The 20036-nt window shown below is 42.5% G+C and overlaps 1 protein-coding gene across 1 annotated transcript in view; it reads right to left on the bottom strand.

Moving 5' to 3' along the window:
- The window catches only part of PTPRN2 (protein tyrosine phosphatase receptor type N2), a 663063-nt gene extending 652652 nt beyond the window's left edge, over positions 1-10411 (bottom strand). Inside the window, exons 1-4 of the mRNA XM_054190602.1 lie at positions 10406-10411; positions 9011-9084; positions 8053-8095; positions 5728-5791 (exon numbers count right to left, since the gene is read on the bottom strand). Of these exons, the coding sequence (XP_054046577.1) occupies positions 5728-5791; positions 8053-8095; positions 9011-9084; positions 10406-10411 (187 nt within the window). The remainder of the gene's footprint in view (positions 1-5727; positions 5792-8052; positions 8096-9010; positions 9085-10405) is intronic.
- Positions 10412-20036: the final 9625 nt, after the last annotated feature.

Raw genomic sequence — 20036 nt, 5'->3', positions numbered from 1 at the left:
GATGGAGACTAGCAGGGCACTTTCCCTGTGGTATACTTTCCCTCCTTTCCCAATTTTATCACCAAAACCAGACTTATCTTTCCTCCAATCTTTATTCAATGCCCTCCTAAAACTGCTTGTAAACACCAGCACAGATTTTAGCAAGACCTTATGTATGCTGATTTTGTAAGAATAACTTCAGAGATTTATCTAAATTTTAGACTACAGTGTAAGTGGGATAAGGTCAAAATATATAGTGTTTCCAGGAAGCTGGAATATACACTGCCTTTTGGCTTCCACAGGAAGGAATACTTCTTATGGATTTGGATATGGGAATCAGCTACATCTGAGCTCATGTTCTTATGCTCTTTTTCCAGCCAATGGAAATCTGATCAACGCAGGAGACCTCAACTGCCTGCTCATCAGTGGGCTCCACTGCCTTCAGGGACTGCAATTGCCCTTTTCTCACTAAGGGCAGTCTCTCCACACTGAAGTTTGTACGCGTTGCTGTTCACTGTAACAAAGTACAAAGACAACTGCCTATTTATCATTAGTGTGTCAGTATTAACCACCTTTTGCTATTTTAGCAGAACTGCCCAAATATTCCAGGATCTAACAACTAGGAGTAACCTAATTTAGATTACTGATGGCATGGTATGATGACAGTGTGGTATGATGAAGATTTTGGAACTGGTATTACTCCTTGATAGCAAAAAAAGAAGGAAGACAAGTAGAAATACTCTCTTTTATTTCACCAATTACAGAGAAATGTTGGGGTACACTCACATAGAAAGCAGGAATGAGCTCATATTTCCAAAAACTTGTCTGTTTTCTCTCAATCAGTAAACCAAACAGAAAGAAAAAAAATCTCCCTAGAAAACCCATCCTATGAAGAACCTTTAGAGCACCCTACAATGACTTCCTTTTACTGATAGAGAAATAATTCACTTCCTGTCCATTTGAAACTTTCAACAAAAACAAGTTAGATAATAAAAAGATATTGTGGAACGGTCATGGCATGATGTAAAAAATATTAATCCATATTCTTACCTTTAATTCAATGGAACTAACATATAGACATGCCTTGATATCAAGCTACTTTCAAATTGCTTTCTAACATAATTGATTACTTAGAAACATTTCTAGAATATACAAAAATACTTTTGAGGAAGGGAAGCATACAACTTCCTACATTGAATCCTTCAAGTTCTGAGCCCATAGCATTGTCTTAATTAAATTAATTTTATTGATATTTTTATTTGCTAACATTATATCATAAATTGCACTCCATCATCAATAATTACATCAAATCAATGTGATATCAAAATACCTGAGTGCCTATGAGAAGTTCCAAATAAATATAACTGGAAAGTCAGGCAATTTTATCTACTGAACAGATGGTAACACTGTTAATTCCCCTACTTTCTCAGCCAGTCTGCTACAAGCCTCAACCAGCATTTTGACCCAAATGCTACTGAAGACAATGGGATGGTTGACATTGACTTCAGTGAGCTTCATCTCAGCTCAGAATTGCTGCAAGAAGCAAAATTTCAGTCTTCATGGATCTCCAAGACAGTTGACAACTATGTCTGAGAACAAGTTATGTTAATTTTGTTATGGTAACATCTATGCAACAAGAACTAAAAGAAGATATACTTTTTTGCTGTTTCCCATGAAACACCCATAGACAAAAATGCTCCAGCCCTTCTTCTGTTGGATCAGCGCTGACCGAAAAGCCAAAAAAAAGATGTATTTTTTCATCCGCCCTCCTCTTTATTTCATTCTCTTGTAATTTAAGAATCAACACTGGATAAATGCTTTCTACTAATGGTAAATGAAGTCCCTGCTCTTGTAATTTTTTACTTCTGATAAACTTTAATCACTTTAAACTCCTAACCCATGTCTAAAATATTTTTCAGCTGTTAAACATGCACTCTGTACTTTGTGCAAATCCTACAAGTAACATGCAACATTTTAAAAAAGTCTTTGAGTAAAGTTTCTATCCTCAATTACATTTAAACCCTAGTGAAACGTAAGACACAGTTTTGCTCGCTGTATGTGTCAGGAACTCACAGCTACAGGTTTAGAAGAATATTTCATGTTTATAAGTTGAAATGCGACCAACTTGTCTTTTTGCTAGTTAGTTAAAAACTAAATTTGCAGGTATTTGACTGACTTAAAAAAATTTTGCATATGATGATTTGAATATGACTTTGAAGGAACTTTTACATTGTGAATGGAATAACTGTTTCCAGAAATTTCCACAGCATATTAATGTACTCATTTAAGAAGAAAATGCAGATGGAAAAATGGGATTGCATACAGCACAAAAGATCAAATTATATTGCAAAATTATACTCATATTCACTGAAGGTTATAAGCTTCATTTTACACATTAGAGGTCAATGTGAAGGCACTGCAGCAAGCACACACTTTCTCTCTTTTCTAATACATATGAGGATGACTTCTGCTGTAAAGTATCAGTATTTTAGGACTAATGAAATAATGTGATTAGAATGTTCACAGTTTACTTTGCTCTCAAGTTCTCTACCTCACCAAGCTGATGTAATATAAAAATAAAATACCACTGCAACTTTCTGAATAGATTAGTCTACTTTAAAAGCCGTACAACTGCATGAAAAACTTTGTTAGAGCTGCAATTTTTACTGAAGTAACTGTTTAGTGTTTATTGGAAAGCATTTTAAGTTTAACTGCTTCCTCAGCATAATTATTTTCTAATAAGAAAACGTCTCATTGAAAAAAAAAATCCATAAAACCATCACTACGGGAACAGAATAACCCAAATCTGTGGAATTTAGCAAACATGATCAGGATATGTTGTTCACAGATTATTATTTTGTAAAACATTCAAAAAGAAGTTCCATAATCTTAAGTGGACTGTCGCTTATAAACAATTAAAGATTTATTTAGAATATTAAACTCCGAGCCCCAGTGTTTCATCAAAGACTAATGAACAATACTATGACCTCACCTGATTTTTTTCTGCGAAAAAGATAAGAATCTCTCTCCTGGGCTAAACCTGGGCAAGAGACAGAGAGAGGGGAAGGGCTATACTTTTCCTCATTTTTTCATATTTCAAATGCTACTATAAATGTCAAGAAATGGAATAATATGTGCTTTTGTTGATAATAGCATCTTATAAAACCACCTTCCCACAGGAACAATCTACAAAGCCTCATGAATTACATAGGCAGAAGAAGCACAAATCCAAATCTTTAATCTTATTTAAATGTAACTTTAAAACTTCCAATTTCTTAAACAAGTTTGTAAGTATGTTACAAAAGAAATAGGTCACCATTTGGAGATGATTGGAAAGCATAGACAAAAGTTGACCAAAAAGAGAGGAAAATAATGAAATTGGATTAAAACATCCTGTGAAATGGTAAAGGTCATGAACTTCTACTTCTGAACCAGCTTTTAGGAAGACTTTCTGAAACACTAAATAGGAATAAATTAATAAAAAGCTGTTTCTATAATTACATGGCTTTTAAGGCTGTTTCCAGTACATATTATAGAGGTTTCATAATGCACCTGTGTTCAATTTTTAATTAAAGAAGATAGGACTGTGCACAAGAAGAAACCAAATTAGTGTCTTCCACTTATAACCACAAATAATCCCAAAGCTCAGATACCTTGTAAAATTCCAGTTGCATCTTCTGCTCATGTCTAAAAATTGTAGTCTAAAATTGAACATAATCCATCATAATAGTTTGGAGTCAAGATTAATGAGATCTGAAATACTGGTCAATAAAAGAAATAAAGGAAGTCTAAGGGAAGAGACAGCTAAAACTGTTTCACTTCCAGCAATGCAAACATTTTCCTGCATCTTGTCAAACAATAAATCCTCTCCCTTCTTTCACAGAGATCTGTGAGATATCAGTTAGTTCCCTATCCCAGCAAGAAGCGGAAAGCCTTAACTTGTTGTACTGATCTTGAAATGTCTCTGAATTATATCTCCCAGACCACTGCATTCACTGTGTAAGATCCAGCCTGCTCTTCCCCATTCCCTTCCACGCAAGGACAGCCTTAACTGTCAGGCAGGTACCCTTGCCAAGGCAGAAGCACAGAGAAGCTACAGGGAAGTGACACACACAAACATTGTTTTGTAGCTACAACACACTGGAAAATATTTTGTGACCCAGACTGATTTGCATTTTATATTTAGGGAGAGAGAATCAAAATCTGACTAGTTTGAAAGCACAATGTATAGCCTATTGCATTAGTAAAGGTAAAAATTACAGCTATTACTTTCAATATTTTTATGCAAGCTTTCTCCTCAGCAGATTAGGAGAAACAGTCTATATCTATAGCAACCAGGAGAGAGGAGGGAGGGATATATCCAGCCCAAACCATTTGTCCTTAAAACCCTGCATCACTACCTTCACTATAGCAAGCATCTAATAGCTCATTTTTATTGCCACTTGACTGAAGTCTCATTAAAAATATGGTCAGCTGATTTTAATTCCTTCTTAATAAACAGAATGTGCATGAGGAAGACTGCAGTGATACTTTTGTGGGAGGCTTCCTTTGTTTCTTAAAGTCATTCTATTTTTTGTCAGAAAAAGATTTCTTAGGGACAGCTAGTTTAGCTTTCCCTCTCTGATCTCCATAACCACTCTGGGTAGGTATTAAACTGGGAAAAAATACAAAATTTTCCAAGTCATGACCTTCTTGACTTAAAGTGAGTTTTGGAAAGATACTGTAAATGAAAGGAGACTGACTTTATTAGTAGATCTCATTGGAGAAAATTCTGGTGAGCATACACTCGTGAGTGTCTCAGTGCAAGTAGAGGTCTGCCAGGGAGAGTGGCACAAGACAATAACATCTTAAAGGCACAGAGTTTGCTTTCAGGATCCCTTCATGTTAGTGTGGGTCATTTTAGCAGGTGGGGATGTTTACTGCAGACGGTATCTTCTAAAAGAGGAAGGGGTTGTTCAAGGAAGTCTTGACAGAAGGAGACTGTTTAATGGTCTTCACTGGGCAGCAGTGGGTATTTTTAGACACCTCTAAACAGCCTTAGCCAGCAGCCAGTGCTGCCTTCCACCTTCAGCAGCATGAGTAAAGGGTGGACACCAGTGAAGGCTGGGCTCTACCTGGGGGTTTGTGGCCTGGGGGTTTCCCGTGGCTTCCAAAAAGGAGGGCAGTTTCGTGGGCTGAATCCACTAAGCGGGGAGGAGGGTTAAATATGTGGAGGCTGGAAGCATTTTTGGTGACTCCCCACTGGTGGGCCTCGACTTTAGGGGCCTCGTGATTGTCTCAGCGTAAGTTTTCAGCATGTGGGGAGACTTGTTGAGGCCGGGTTCTTGAAGGTGCCCCCAGAGATCCCACCCGGGACACGCCGCTGGGGCAGCTGGGGCCCTGGGCCGGTCTGGGGGTGACCAGGGACCGGCAGGGAGAGGCGGGATCCGGGAGGTGTGAGGGGCTGGGAGCCCGTCGCGACTGGCCGGCGGACAGGGACTCTCAGCGGGAGCCGGTCGTGAGGGGCCGGAGGAGGGTCCCCTCAGCGGGGGCCGGTCGTGAGGGGCCGGAGGACGGAGCCCCTCAGCGGGGGCCGGTCGTGAGGGGCCGGAGGACGGAGCCCCTCAGCGACAGCAGTGCGGGCGCGGCCGCCGGGGGCCTGTCGAGCTGCCTCTGAGGCAGCTGTCGGGCAGCAGCGGAGGGAGCGAGGGGACGGCGCGGCCCCGCTCCCCGTCAGCCCCCATGCCTCCCGCCCCTCGCCCCACTCACCGATCCGCGCCTCGGCGGCGGCTCCGGCGGAGGGCGGTTGGCCGCGCGGGGCGGCGGCGAGGACCTGCAGCAGCGGCGGCAGCAGCAGCGGGAGGACGGAGCCGAGCGCCCCCATCATGCCTGGCCCATCGCAGGCGGCTGTCCCGCTCCCCTGCCCGCCGCCGCCAGCCCTCACTCCATGCCGCCCGGCCCGCCCGCCCTTTTGCCTCCCGCAGCAGCTCCCCGGCTCCGGCGAGAGGCAGCCGCAGCAGATTCAACACCCAGGACAGCGACCAGCGCCGCCTGCCCGCCCCACAGCCGGCACCGCCCCGGCCCGGCCCGGCCCGCCCGCCCGGCCGCGGCACCGCCTCCCCGCTCCCCGCCCGGCCGCGAGGGAGGGCCCTGCCCTCCCTGCCGGTATGGCGCTGTACCGGCCCCCACCTCCGGCGGGGTGAGAGCAGGGGCCGGTCCCCGGCCCCCGAACCGTCACTGGCCCTGAGGGAGGCTCCGCCTCAGGCGGGCTGGGAGCGTGCCCGAGGGGCAGCGGGGATCCCTCCCGCCAGAGCGGCAGTTCGCTTGAGTCTCCCGTAAAGATGGATGAGAAGGGGAAGGGAGTTATTAAATGCGCTTGTTACACACACCTGTGTGTAAAACCAGTTCAGCCACTGTCAAAGTTTTGTCCTAAAAAACGCACCAGCTGGGTGGGTTCTCCCTGTGGCCTCCTCAGCGGTGGTTTATTTACCGCCCTTTTTTCCTCATAAAATTACTTGCCATCCTGATGGATTTTTATGATCCCTCAGGTGAACCCCTCCCACAGCTGAGGTGTGTGCGTTTGCCTGGGAGACGTCCATGTTCATCCTCCACCTCCTGTCCCCGATTCACTCCACTGAGCAGGCTGCGGGGAGGGAGCAGGGGGCCCTGGCACAAACCCTCCTCCTGCACAGGCTCCCATTTTCTCACAAGCTCGGTGTAATCATATTTAGCCTTTAACACGGCAGTCATGGCCACCGAGGTGAAACAGCACAGCTGCCATGCCTCCTGGCAGGGGACGCGTTTTTGACTAGGACAGCCAGCTCCGTGCCACGGCAAGGGACGGCTGCTGCCAGCCACCTCCGCCACCCCGACATCTGCTTTACTCCTCCCTGAAGTTTCATATTCTCCTGACCGTTTTCATATTGGAGGTAAATAGCTCTAACTGTACTCCCTGACATGCTTCATCCCTGGCTTTTACCAGGTACAGTCACAACAGACTCACACTCAAGGTTTTTAAACCTGTAATACATGAAGTGGCTTTGCCATAGCCAGAAAAATAAATAACCGAAGCTCACAGAACAAACTAACCCTGGAAGAGCACAGCTATTCCACCTTGCTCCCCTCAAAAGTGGCAGAGAATACAATGCCAACATGTCCAGACCAGGGTGGACGCTGGGCCTGAGCACCACGCTGGGACCAGCTGGGACCTGCCATGGGGTGGTCAGCCAGGCCTGGGGGCCCAGGTCAGTGCTTTAGCCCAGCCTCTGGGAGTTTGGGGAGGGCACACAAGGCACTTATGGCTCCTGGTGCCCTGACAGACACTTGTCGACTTCTCTTATTCCCTCAGTTATGTTCTGTGGCAGAAGTGTGAGCCTCTGTGCTGAGGAAAAGGAGTCATGGCTTCTAGAATTGGTGCAAAGTCACCTCCTTTCCTTTGTGGTTATGGTTGGTGACTCATAGAAACATAGATTGGTTTGGGTCAGAAAGGACCTTAAAGATCATCTAGTTCCAACCCCCCTGCCATGGGCAGGGACACCTCCCACTAGACCAGGCTGCTCAAAGCCCCATCCAGCCTGGTCTTGGACACCTCCAGGGATGGGGCAGCCACAGCTTCTCTGGGCAACCTGTTGCAGTGCCTCACCACCCTCACAGTAAAGAATTTCTTCCCAATATCCAATCTAAATCTCCCCTCTTTCAGTTTAAAACCATTACCCCTCATCCTATTGCTCCACTCCTTGATGAAGAGTCCCTCCCCATCCTTCCTGTAGGCCCCCTTTAGGTACTGGAAGGCCGCTATAAGGTCTCCCTGGAGCCTTCTCTTCTAAAAGTTGAACAACCCCAACTCTCTGCCTGTCCTCATAGCAGAGGTGCTCCAGCCCTCAGATGCCAAAGACTCAGATACAAATAAGGGCAATATTTGATTCAGAAAACAGAAATTTCAAAAAAATATATTGATATTGGATGGGGTTCGCTGGCCCAGAGTTTGCAAAAGGGTTGGATGGTCTTTTCGAGCATTTCTGTCCTTGAGGTCTGTTACATGGTTGCTTACATCTTGCAGGGGAGTGATTTCACTAACCCAAAAGGTCCCTTTACCTCAGGAAAATCGCTTTTGACGACTCTGACAGAAACCTGAGTGCTGGAAAGGGAGAAACAAAAAAGGAGGGAAAAGCATTCTATGGAAAGGACAAGATGAGAAATGAAAGTGCTGGAACATAAATTAGTATATTCTCATGGGTTATGCAAACCATCTGGCTTTAAAAGCTAGTAGTAGGAACAAGGAAAAAGGTCATCTGAATTAGCAGAGAACTGCAAAACAACTGAAGGTAAGAAAGGAGCAAATGGCAGACACAGCAAGAGAACAAGTTGTTCGTCAAAATACAAAATAGCCGTGGTATTACTGGAAGTCATTGCAGCTCTGCAACGAAGGATTTGCATAGCTCCTGTGAATTTATGATCAAATACTATGCAGATTTTAAAAGGAAATTAAAATTCTCATAGCTGCTCCGTGCAGAGGATTAGCAAAATGACATTTGTTCAAATGCATGTGAAGCAATGTGTAAAATCAAGAGAGAAAGGGCATTCATCGAAGACAGAAATAAATCCTTGAGTACACAAGGTTAGTAAAAGCAGGAGCAAGGTGTCAAGGAAAAAGCAAAGAGTCAATCGGTAGGTGAATCGGGCATTTGGAAATAACTCAAGTAGCCATTCTCAGGACTGGAAAGTGTAAAGCATTCCCTATCTGGTTGTATTTTACAGTTGTATGGTAGGCTGCACCTAGCTAAAATACACAGATCTGTCTTAAAGCCCCAGGAACAGACGGATTGAAGTCAGTGGCAGTAGGTATAATGAATTTTGTTAATGACATGTAAGAACTGCAAGACTTGAGTCTGTGTGTAAATTAGATGAATAACAGTATCACAGTGTAAATAACATGTTGTGACACATGCAGGTTACTTGCTGGTTCACAGTCATTTTCTCAAGACATTGCTCAGTGCCAAGGTTTTAAATACTTTGTATAATAAATTAAGCATCTATGTTTAGGTCTACCAACCTTGTGAGGTTATTTTCATTGTCATTTTCATTATCATGTTTTCGATAAGTTTCTGAACTGCGGAAAAAGAAAGCCTAAAGGGTATAAGTAATTTGTGACAATTAATAGAAAGACTACAAAAATTACTCCATTATTGAAGTCAGGGATGTTGTGGGGCTCAAACAAAACTGTAGGACTTGATAGTTTTGAAAAAGGAATAGAAGAGGGTATCAGTAAGTTATTTCTGTTAGGGCATTTTAAATCTTTTTGGTGAGGGATTCTAGACTAGTAAAGATACTGAATGGTGGCTGAGAGGGTAGAGTATCAGCTCTCCGTTGATAGCGTGTCTGGAGGTGAATGTGAAGCCATATGAAAGAATGACATTGGAAATTATAGATCTGAAAATTTCAGCACAGTGAATAACATATTGAAGTTTAGCATGTCCTTAATTGCTGGAGCTGAGTCTTTTTATGATACCCATATTGGTGAGAAAAACATGCTAGGCAAAGTGAAAGAAGAGCTGGATAATCTATATGATTTTATACGTATGAGAGATTTACATCCTTATCCATGGTAACCACAGCTGAACCGGAGTTTTTCAAGGAAACACTTTTCTGTTTGAAAATGCGTGTTGTCTGACTAAGGTTTTTCATGAGAAACATATTTTAATCAAAAATCCATTAGTAAGGGCCAGAAAAAGATCCAGAAAGGGCCAGAAATAATCCCAGAATGGCTAATTGTCTAGTAGCCAGGACACCTGTGTGGGCTGAGATTCTAAAGGTTCAAATTTTTGCTCTGATTCAAAGACTTGATCTAGCCATTGAACAAGAAGGTCAGCCTCTCTCTCTCTCTCTATTTCACTGGACCATTCGAGATTATATTAAAAGCAAACAGCCCTGCTAGAAAAGACATCGGTAGGCAGAAGTAGTTTAGCATGGAAGAGGCAAGATAAGTATAGGATTTATTTTGTTGATTTAATACTGTTTAGAAATAAATACTAGGAATAATGAATTAGTAAGCTGGGAATTGAGTTAATGATAGAAATTTGAGGGATGTAAGAAGAAAAGGTGCCAAAATTACATGAACCAAAAACTGGGTGGGGGTAAAAAAGAAGATAAACACATGATAAACACAGGATTCAGAACATTGCCAGAGAATAACTTAGGCATAAAAATACACAAAGGAAAAATACTCTTACTAGTTATATACTTAGAAGTAATTAAGTGATATGAGTAAAATGTTGTAAACAGGATTAAAATAATATGTGATAGTTAAAGGCTAAGTATAAGGACTATAAAAGACAAACGTATCAGCTGAGTTTTACTGTGGACTTAGTTACTGAGGTCATGTTTGTGAACCTTTGCAGGTCTTTTTTTTAATTACAAATGGGAATTATATATACAAGCATAGGTGCACCGGCATGATCGTAGAAATTGTAGGTGTATATTTGTACAGGGTAGAACTGCGTGTTTCGTCTGTCAGTTTAGCCAAGTATAAAGAAGAGCCTGAACAAAAGGTCAGTTCCAGCTATGCTAAATACAGTCTACCTGCATCAGCAAACACGCCCTTAAAAAAAAAAAAAAAGGCATTAAAATCCCCTTCTTCATTTTCTTTCTTCCTCTCCTTCCCCGGTCCCCCCCCCGTCCTCCCCTCCCCAAATCAAGGCTTCCAAGCACATTAATTGCAGATCATTTGTCCTGTTAATGGGTCCAAAATCCACAGGGAACAATATCTATCAGGCAGTTTATCTAAGATTCAGTAACCTAGATATCTTGGCAGAGCTTTAAGATGTATTGGGGGGCGTAGGGGCGAAAGAGGAGAGAAAGAGATGAGAGGTTTGTGGTATATCCATGCCCAGACAAGAAAGAATTTAGACTATTTTATTATTTCTATTTTCTGGTTCTAGAGGACATAGGTAAAATATTCGAAGCCTGTAGACATATATACAGACGCAAAGGGAGCCTTTTGGAGCTCAGTGCTGCACGTGTAACCTTCCCCATGCTTGTTTGAGGGCAGAAAGAGCTGGTTGGGCAGCAGCAATCCTCCTGCACCTTGCTTACGATTTGAGGACTTCTTTCACAAGACTGTGAAAAATATGGCTAAAAATCTCATCTTTAGAGTCACATTTTGGAGTACCATGGTTACAAGAGGAACAGTACCGATTGCATATTGTTGGTGCGAGCAGTCACAAACTGTGTTTTAGGAGGGTGATGAGCACTGGGCCCTCTTCAGGATGATCTGGCAAAGACATTCTTTGAACTGCGGCTGCAGAACTGTTCACACATTCATATCCTGGAATATTTTGATTATATTTATTCACTATTGTTGATGGAAAGTTTAAAGTGACAAGATTTCTTTTTAAATTACAGGAGTGGGTTATTGCAACTGTATTGTAGAGGCTGTAATAGCTCTTGGGATTAAAAACTATCAAAATAGTTACCAGAAATTCTGCACTATGAACTTACAAGTAGTTTATTTTATTTATGTTTGTTGAAAAAGTATATGCATGGTTATATAGCTCTGTATATTCGATCCTTTCGTTAAAAGAAAACATATAACTTATTCCATGTACGCATTTTTAAAAATACTAAATTACAATAGTTAATATTGTAAAGCAGTTAAGAATGAAGGACTTTATCCTGCAATAGTGACAGGCAATATGTCTAAAAAGCCATCCAGTGCCTGAGACACTAAGAGTGTTGAGAGGATGAGAAGCTATACAGAAGCCTGGATTACTGAGAGCTAAAGTCTTATAACTCACTTCACAGCAGTACAAATGCTCACTTAAATTTCGATTTGGTGGTTGTATTCGACACTCAGGGACTAAGTTTATTAAATGAATAGAAAGTTCTTAAAGGGAGAAATCTTTAACTGGTGTAAAAAGTTGTAGCCCCGGGTCATATCAGCAGTGGCTGTCGTCTTTCTCAATTATTGATCATTTCATAGTATAACTAAAGTACTTGAAAGGATTTTAGCATTCAATACAGAAATTACTGATTTTCAGTATCAGTTATTTCATATCTATAAAAGTAGCAGAGCCTTTAGGATTTTAAAATGAATTCATACTGAATTCAGTTTAGCATGAAAATATTTGCAGGGTTTAGAAGACGTCAGATTGCTTGGTGGAAGAGTGTGGTAGGACTCATTTTATGAATATCACAGCAATTCAGATGCATCTAGGAATAATATTTTAATGTACAGTTGATTTCAGCTATTTTAAAGCTTTTCTTCTTGTTTGCAAAATTGTATTAGAAAATGTCTTTACTCTGGAGCATGCTAAAAGTTTTATTCTGGATATTTTTGCATCACTGAGGAACAGCAGTTCAAGACGGAGCCAGAAGGAAATATCCTTGAGAACTGTGCAACCGTGTGACTGATAGAGTTTAAAAAAGGAAAAGAAAAAAAGTAGGTTGATTTTAGTTATGACTGGTAAGCTGTGAGCTGGGCTTTTATTCCCTGTGCTGTAACGGAATGATAATGGGTTTTATGCGTTGCTGGAAAGAACTGTTGGAAAGGAGCCTAAAACGGAGTGTTCGGGGCCTAAGAGATGAAACGCAGCTAGAGAAAATTACCAGTGAGAATAGCAGGAGATATGACTTACATTAACTGAAAACTATAAATGTGACTTACATTAACCGAAGACCTAAACATCTGTGTGTATGAGCGCTTAGGGTGGCATGTTTTGAGCTGACTTCTAAGGCTGTAGGAGCCCTTGGTACCAGATCAGCCACTTCAGTGTGCCTGGTAGTTCGGGCTTGTGAGGAAAATTTCCATAATGTCTTCTGCTGGTTTGCCAGGGGTGCTGGAGAGAGCAGCTTCTGTAAATGTAGGCATTCACAGGTCTGGATTGAACCCAAATTTATTAGAGATTCATTTAAAATTCTAGCTGACCTGTTCAAATACCTCTTATGGCGATACCTTCACTAAACAGGGTGCTGAAGCTGTGTTTGATATAAAACTGGTTGAAAAGAAGGAAAAGGCAGCACGAAGCAACCTGCGAGTAACAAAGTACAGGTGTTCAGAACCCATGAAGAGCAGACCCTCGGTGTCTCAAGACAGGGATACAATAACTGATGACTCTGAGGCCACTTCTGAAATCTTTATATCTAGTGTCAGGCTATGAAAGGGAATTTGGGCTTCACTGGGGGAGGGATGGCCTCTATGAGAAGCAGCACAGGTCACTGATGTGCACAAGAGCTGGCCCCTTTTCACTGAGAAAGGCTTGATTTCTCGCTAATGCCCACCGTCAGCTCAGATCAATGTAGAGGCTAAACTGCGACTTGCCTCTCTTGAAGTCTCTGGAGGCAGATTTCGAAATCAAACCCCCTGAATTCCTATTGATTTTCATGGGTGTTATTGTCTGAGCACATCGAGATGGTATATCCAGATTAAATGATTAGACATTAGTAAATGTTTTTTGCGAATGGGTTCTTGTTCTTTGAAAACCGGGTTGAAACCCTTAGTTGTGCAATCAATAGTTAGATTTGGTTGCCATTGATCAAAATTGATTTAAAATGTCAATAGGGAGCCAAACTTTTAAATTAATTAGGTGCTTTTAATGGGAGGAAGGCCAGAAACAGTTAAAGAATTCAATTTTTATCCATTTTTGCTAATCTGTAAAATTTGATACCCGGTGAATGGGTTTTACAACTGATAACTAATCCCCTGAGATATCCACTCCCCCTGTGCTAAATTAAAGGATGAATGAGGTTAACACACTTTGTCGTTGTGAAAGAATAGGCCTGTAGTTGATTAAAGCCGCTGGGGAGCTCTGGTTACGTGTCCCTCACTTTCTGCGTCTGACTTGAGAACCTGAAGTCTGATTCAGAGGGTGCTTAGCACCCACAACAGGTGCTTTAAGGTGACAAGTGCCATGCAACGTGACATCTCATACCCAGTTCCCAAAATTCGTAGAAATTTTTTATCATAGTCTCACCGCACTTTTGTAAAATGGCAATAAGAAAACCTACAGGGAGTTGGAAAGATACATGAATCATTGTGAAATTCTGGGACTGCAGTGAATAGTGCCATAGTAACGCCACTGTGGAAGTTAACAGTTTTGTCCTCAGAGCTGGGTATGAGTAGCATGCGGCAGATTAAGTGCAGAGCTATATGTTGAACCACGAGTGGAGCAAAAGCCCTGATATTTGCTGTGTCGACAACAGCGAGGGTTTTGGATTACCCACAGAGCAGATACAGACTGAGCACCGAGGAGGGAACAGCTTGTGTGGAATAACTGACTTGTCTTAATATAATTAAAGATAGCATGCCATTTGACACATAATCAAAAGTGAGGTGAAAGCTGTGCACATCTTCGTTTTGCTACTTCCTGACTTTTGAGTGCCTGACTTTCCAGCTGTGGTAGTGTTCTTAAACCATGCTTTCATGTGCTCCATACGAGGGAGGATCCGGTTTCACAAAGCGCGAAGTGTGGACGTGTGCATTATCCAGCCCTTGCTGTGGTGGTGAGAGGAAGTGTGGGGCAGCAAACAGTCGAGAAGCGGCTTGTGCTTCTCTCCATCTTTTTCTCCAGCATGTATCTCTCACTTTGGCTGCTTATTGCTGAAGAGATAACACACTTTTGGATTAAGTTTATCCTCTGTGTTCTCTCTGGAAAACATTCATAGAATTGTCTAAGTTGGAAGGGACCTTTAACATCATCTAGCCCAACCATCAACCCAACACAGCCAAAACCACCGACTAAACCATGTCCCTAAGCACCACATCTGCCCATCTTTTAAATATCTCCAGGGATGGTGCCTCAACCACTTCCCTGGGCAGCCTGTTCCAGTGCTTGACAACACTTTCAGTGTAAATTTTTTTCCAAATATCCAATCTAAACCTCCCCTGGTGCAATTTGAGGCCATTTCTTCTTGTCCTATTGCCTGTTCCTTGGGAGAAGGGACCGACCCCCACCTCTCTGCAACCTCCTTTCAGGGAGCTGTAGAGAGCGATAAGGTCTCCCCTCAGCCTCCTTTTCTCCAGGCTGAACGCCCACAGCTCCCTCAGCTGCCCCTCATAAGACAGACTTATTCTCCAGACCCCTCACCAGTTTTGTTGCTTTTCTCTGGACACGCTCCAGCACCTCAGTGACTTTTTTGTGGTGAGGGGCCCAAAACTGAACACAGCACTCAAGGTGAATACCGTTGTCCTGTCTGTTACAGTACTAGACACAGGCAAACCCGGCAGGGACCTAGAGGCTGCAATATTTGCTATAGCTGTTGTACGACTATAAACTTGGAGTATCATTGAGAAATATACTGGAGGAACTCCAGAATTGAACAATATATTTGATAGCAACCCAAAATGGAGCAAGAACAACTGAGCTCAGATCATTTCCACTTCAGTTTTGTAGCTTAATGCTTATTGACATGGCTTATTTTGAAGAGCAAAAACATTTTAAAAATTAAGGACATAGTTTCTAGAGTAAAAAAAATTAGAAAACCTTGCTCAAGGCATTCTGATATCTCAGAGCGCAAGATTGCTTGAACCATTGCCTATGATGTGTTCCTTTTCAAGGAAGGTTACCGGGGATATACTGTGACCAGGGGAAAAAAAAAAAAAAAAAAGTAGGGAAAGTTCATGGTAATGACAGCTGGGGAAAGGAACATTGTTTGGACTACACTGAAATTACATTATGTGTCTTTGTAAGTACAAGATTATATTAAGAATAGTCATAGGCTTTGGTGAAACTATTAAAAGTTGGATAATAGAAGAGACAGGATGCTCTTTTTCTCTTGTGAATCACTACTTTAAAAAGCCTTCCCTTTGCTCTCTGTTGTAGTTCAGAGAGTTCCAATAGAGCATCAAAGACCAAACAAAAACCCTTACATGACTTCTCAGGGGAATCATCCTGTTAGGCTGGGCATTTTCCTTGAACTTTTCTGCTCCGTATAATAGAGCTTCTACCGTATATGACTAAGTGGGTTGAGTCATACAGAATTATTTTCTTACGCAACAGCGTTGATAAACGTGGAAGCATGGCTCCTGGTAAAGCCAAGGAATCACTACCAAGTTTGAAAAAGCAGGCCACTACTGCAAAAATCTCACTATTTAAAAATTCTTATCTCCTTATGCCATCCTAACCTACACTTAGCCTCTGTGGTGAGAGAAAATTCTGAGGAGGTTGGCAGCCCATAGCCTATAAAAAATGGGGAAAAAAGGGAAAGGGGGGAAAGCAAAGATACTCTGCTGGGGTCCCACCCACTGAGTGAGGGGATGAGGGTGGGTGAGCAACAGCAGCCACCCAGAAGCAGCCCAGCCAGGAGCAGGGAGGGCGGCGGGACCAGGGACTGCCAGGGTGAGTTCCTGCCCTCGCAGGCCTGTGGGCTTCCCGGGGAACCCTCTAGAGCCAGCGCCTGGCCTGGGCCCCACCGTGCTCTAGAGAGCCACTGACAGGAGGGCATGTCCCACCTGGGGAAAGGGGAATTTCTCCAGATGGTTCATAAGACAGAGGAACAAGGTTCCTGCTTTGAGGTGTATGGTGGTTATTTAGTATTCTACCATTAAATCTCCTGTGTCAGCAATGAAAAAAGGAATATCTCAGTGAAAAAGTGGCAAAGGTACAAAATTCTACTGGCAAGAATTACATTAAGCAAATGTAGAAAAAATACTAAGACAAAAATAAAGTTGTACCTGGCATTTTCTTTCATTAGCAGTTGAATAAAATTAGAGGTAAAAGAGCTGTCCTAAACTGCAAAAGGAAGGTAGAGAGCTAAAGGAATGAAGATGGTCTTCAAAACAGGTTTGTGAAAAATGAATTCTCCTCTTCCCTCTCACCACAATTTAAAAAAAAATTAAACTCTTTCCATATTATAAGTTTTTCCACAAAGTCAACATATTTCCAGAGCCAAAAGCATCACACCTGTTCAGATGCGCTAATTGCACAGCAGAGTCTTTCATCAGACAGCACAGAGTGCTTTCTGATATTAGATCGCACAGAAACAAGTCTGCTTTTAAGCATTCAATCAATGGATCATGATACACTGATAAACTAAAAACTGCAAGCTGGATTCCCTGATCTCTGTGTGCTGCTCAGGCCGTTTAAGGCTCTATGATCTTAACTGGGAAGACAAGAATTCCCCCGAGGCTGGCTGACCCGTCCTGGATGGCGCAGGAGCCAGATACTGCTGCGGATCCCAGCGGAGATCAGACCGGGGAATCAGGAGGCTGCAATCAGATCCTTTGATAAGTTCTCTCATTTTCTTGCATCAAACAGTTCTCAGTTTCATTGCAGATGGACTAGTTTTATGTTTCTTCTTTTTTAGTCTTAACGTAACCTTAACTTTTTAAATTCTGACAATAGCAGACATCTGAAAAAGTAAAAAAAAAAAAATAAAATCTGATAAACATTGAAAGTTAGTAACTCCAGCTTCTTTTTTTTTTTTCATTTACAAATCAGATTGTTGGGTGATAGATGTACAGTACACATTGTAAGTCTCTGACATTTTTGCTACTGTCCTTGAGTTTGACTATTGTTGCAGGAATCCAGTGGGGATTGAAACGTCTGAAGGAGACGGGCTGTCGTGGTCACCAAACAGCGCCTTCCCCCAGAAGCCCTGGCCATGGGCAAATCCACCTGCTCAGCCCAGGGACTGGCAGAGGCTCTTGATAGAAACAGCTCTCACTGTAAAACAAGCATTTTACACGTCGTGGGTGGACAGGCACATGGGAAGAGCCGTCCTGCAGGTCAGGAGCAGCGGTCTGCGAGGGGGAATCTGGGGACGGAGGATGAGAGAGAGGATTTTTGTCATGAAAGATGGTCCCTTTTAATAAAGGACAATAAAGGCTTTTAAATAAAGGGCAAGCCTTAGAACTTCTCTTTGTGTGGAACTGAGAAAATACTGAAAGCAAAATCTTTTTCTTTATACTGTGTTTTAGTAGTGTCCAATCTTAGAGACCGGCGTAAGAAAGGATACAGCTTTTGCCATTAGGATCAATAAAATGAGCTCCCTCAGGAAAAGGAGCTTTTCCTTCAATGGAGCCCTGGGAGAGCTTCAGCCATGCTGCCGTTAAGTAGCCTGGAGCAGGAACGAGATTCACCTTTTTGTTTTGTTTTTTTGTGTGTTTTTTAAATACTCTCTTAGATTGTTCTAATTGGATTCATAGCCTCTTACAGATGCATATATTTTTCCTTTAGGTGCTATTCAGAGAAAATAAAGTCGGTTAATACTTGCCTTTTTTTATTAAGCACGGCAAGATTTCGGAAAGGTCAGTGCACGAAGCCTGCATTTCTTGCTGTTCAGCTGGTACTCAGGTACTATTTTAGGTAATTAGCCAGTAAGGATTGCTACATTAAGAAAAAAAAAAAGAAATAAAAAGCCAAATTAATATTCTTATTGACATGAAAGTTGAGCTAGCATGAACAGTTCATACCCGTGTTTAATAATGATGGCAAAAGGCAGGAAGCAGCGGCATTACACACTGCAAAGAGCCCAGGAGAGGCTGGGCTGGCTCTGGCCTGGCCGTGCTTTGCTGCGTTCACACGGCAGTGCGGGGCTCGCCTGCCTTTCCTGCAAGGACGGCGAAAATGTACCTACTTCAAATGTACGGCTTTACAGCAAAGCATCTGCTACTGCAGCGTATAAAAAAATTATTAAACCGAGACAAGGATTATTATAGGAATAGTAAGACGGGTAAGGAACTAATCGAACGGAAGAGAGAAATAGATTAGGCTGAAAAGGAATTACTAACGATGTTTTGGAACGCAACCTTATTTAATATTTTCATTAATGACAGCACAAAAATAAGCATAAGCAAATGAAATTTGAACATACATTTGAAACTGGGGCAAAGTTGACAGCGATATCAAACAAAGGACTGGAATTTTACATAGGAAGAATTTAGGGATGTGAAGTCTGATGTAATATAAACACCATGAAATAAATAAGTGTAACATCATGTGCTTGAGAACCAAGTTATTTTGCTGAAAACAAGGCAGTTCCTCTGGTTAAAAAAAAATGACAAAGGAGAAAAAGGTTGGCAACACCTTCTACTTCCTGGGGTCATAAGCAGTTAGAAAATCAGAGCAACAGAACTCTGGCTGTGATACAGTTCTCAAAAAATGCTAACAGATAGAACAGAAAGTGAATTTCCACTGCTGGTTTTCTCAGCATTAACATATATAGTGTCTGCAGCTTTTCCAGAACTGTGATGTGGAACCGGACAGAGAGAAGTGACCCCCCGTCGTTAGAGAAGACTAAGGACACATCTATGCAACCTCACCAGTGAAAAAATCCCAATGATTGCTGAGTAAATTAAAGCTAAAATTACATAGCTTTTGGGAGCCTCGGGCTGTGCCTGGGGTCGCGCTCAGACAAGCGGCGATACAGCTACACACAGCCCGGGACTAACAAGTCTTATCTGAAGTAGATTAGACATGATTTGTGCCTTGCAAGAGCTTAATGAAACTAAGAACCGCTGGCTGCCCGGGGAAGGTTTTGCAGCTGTTCCTGAAAGCTGCCCTTGAGCAGCCGATCGTCACGATCGTCACGACGTAAGCGCTGAGCCGCGCTCTTCGGTCTGGAACGGGCAGGTCCCGCTGCAGGTGCCCCTAGAACAGAGGTGGCAGGGCACCCTACAGCCCTCTCCCGCCACAGCAGGTGGAGCAGATCAGCGAACAATGCCACGAGGTAGCTGGCGTGCCTGCTGGTTTCGCAGTGCAGTCATTATCCCAAGTATTCTCCACTAAGCATTTATCAAGTGAGGTGAAAGATTTTATCAAAATTAATCTCTCTCATTTCCTTCTGTAAGTCAGGAGGCCTCAAAGCGCTTGACAGCAGCAGCACACCTGAGCTGAAATGCAGAGCGGGTCGCAGCTCTCATGGAAGCAAACAGCAGGTGCAAGGTGGATTTTTTTCTTTCCCTTGGCAAGTCTGAACGTTTGTGTGCTTGGATCTGTACCTGAAGACGTTTATTTGCTAAGGAAGAAGCTTGAGAGTTTCTCCTTGTCTTTTTTAGCTCATAATTTGAAGCTGTGATGGATGAAAGACTTTTTTTCCCAGCCAGAGAACAGAGCAAATGAATGTTGTCATCAAAAAAGGGACCA

Source organism: Rissa tridactyla, chromosome 2, assembly GCF_028500815.1.
Source record: "Rissa tridactyla isolate bRisTri1 chromosome 2, bRisTri1.patW.cur.20221130, whole genome shotgun sequence".
Lineage (NCBI taxonomy): Eukaryota > Metazoa > Chordata > Aves > Charadriiformes > Laridae > Rissa > Rissa tridactyla.
This window is presented reverse-complemented; position numbering and strand designations above follow the sequence as displayed.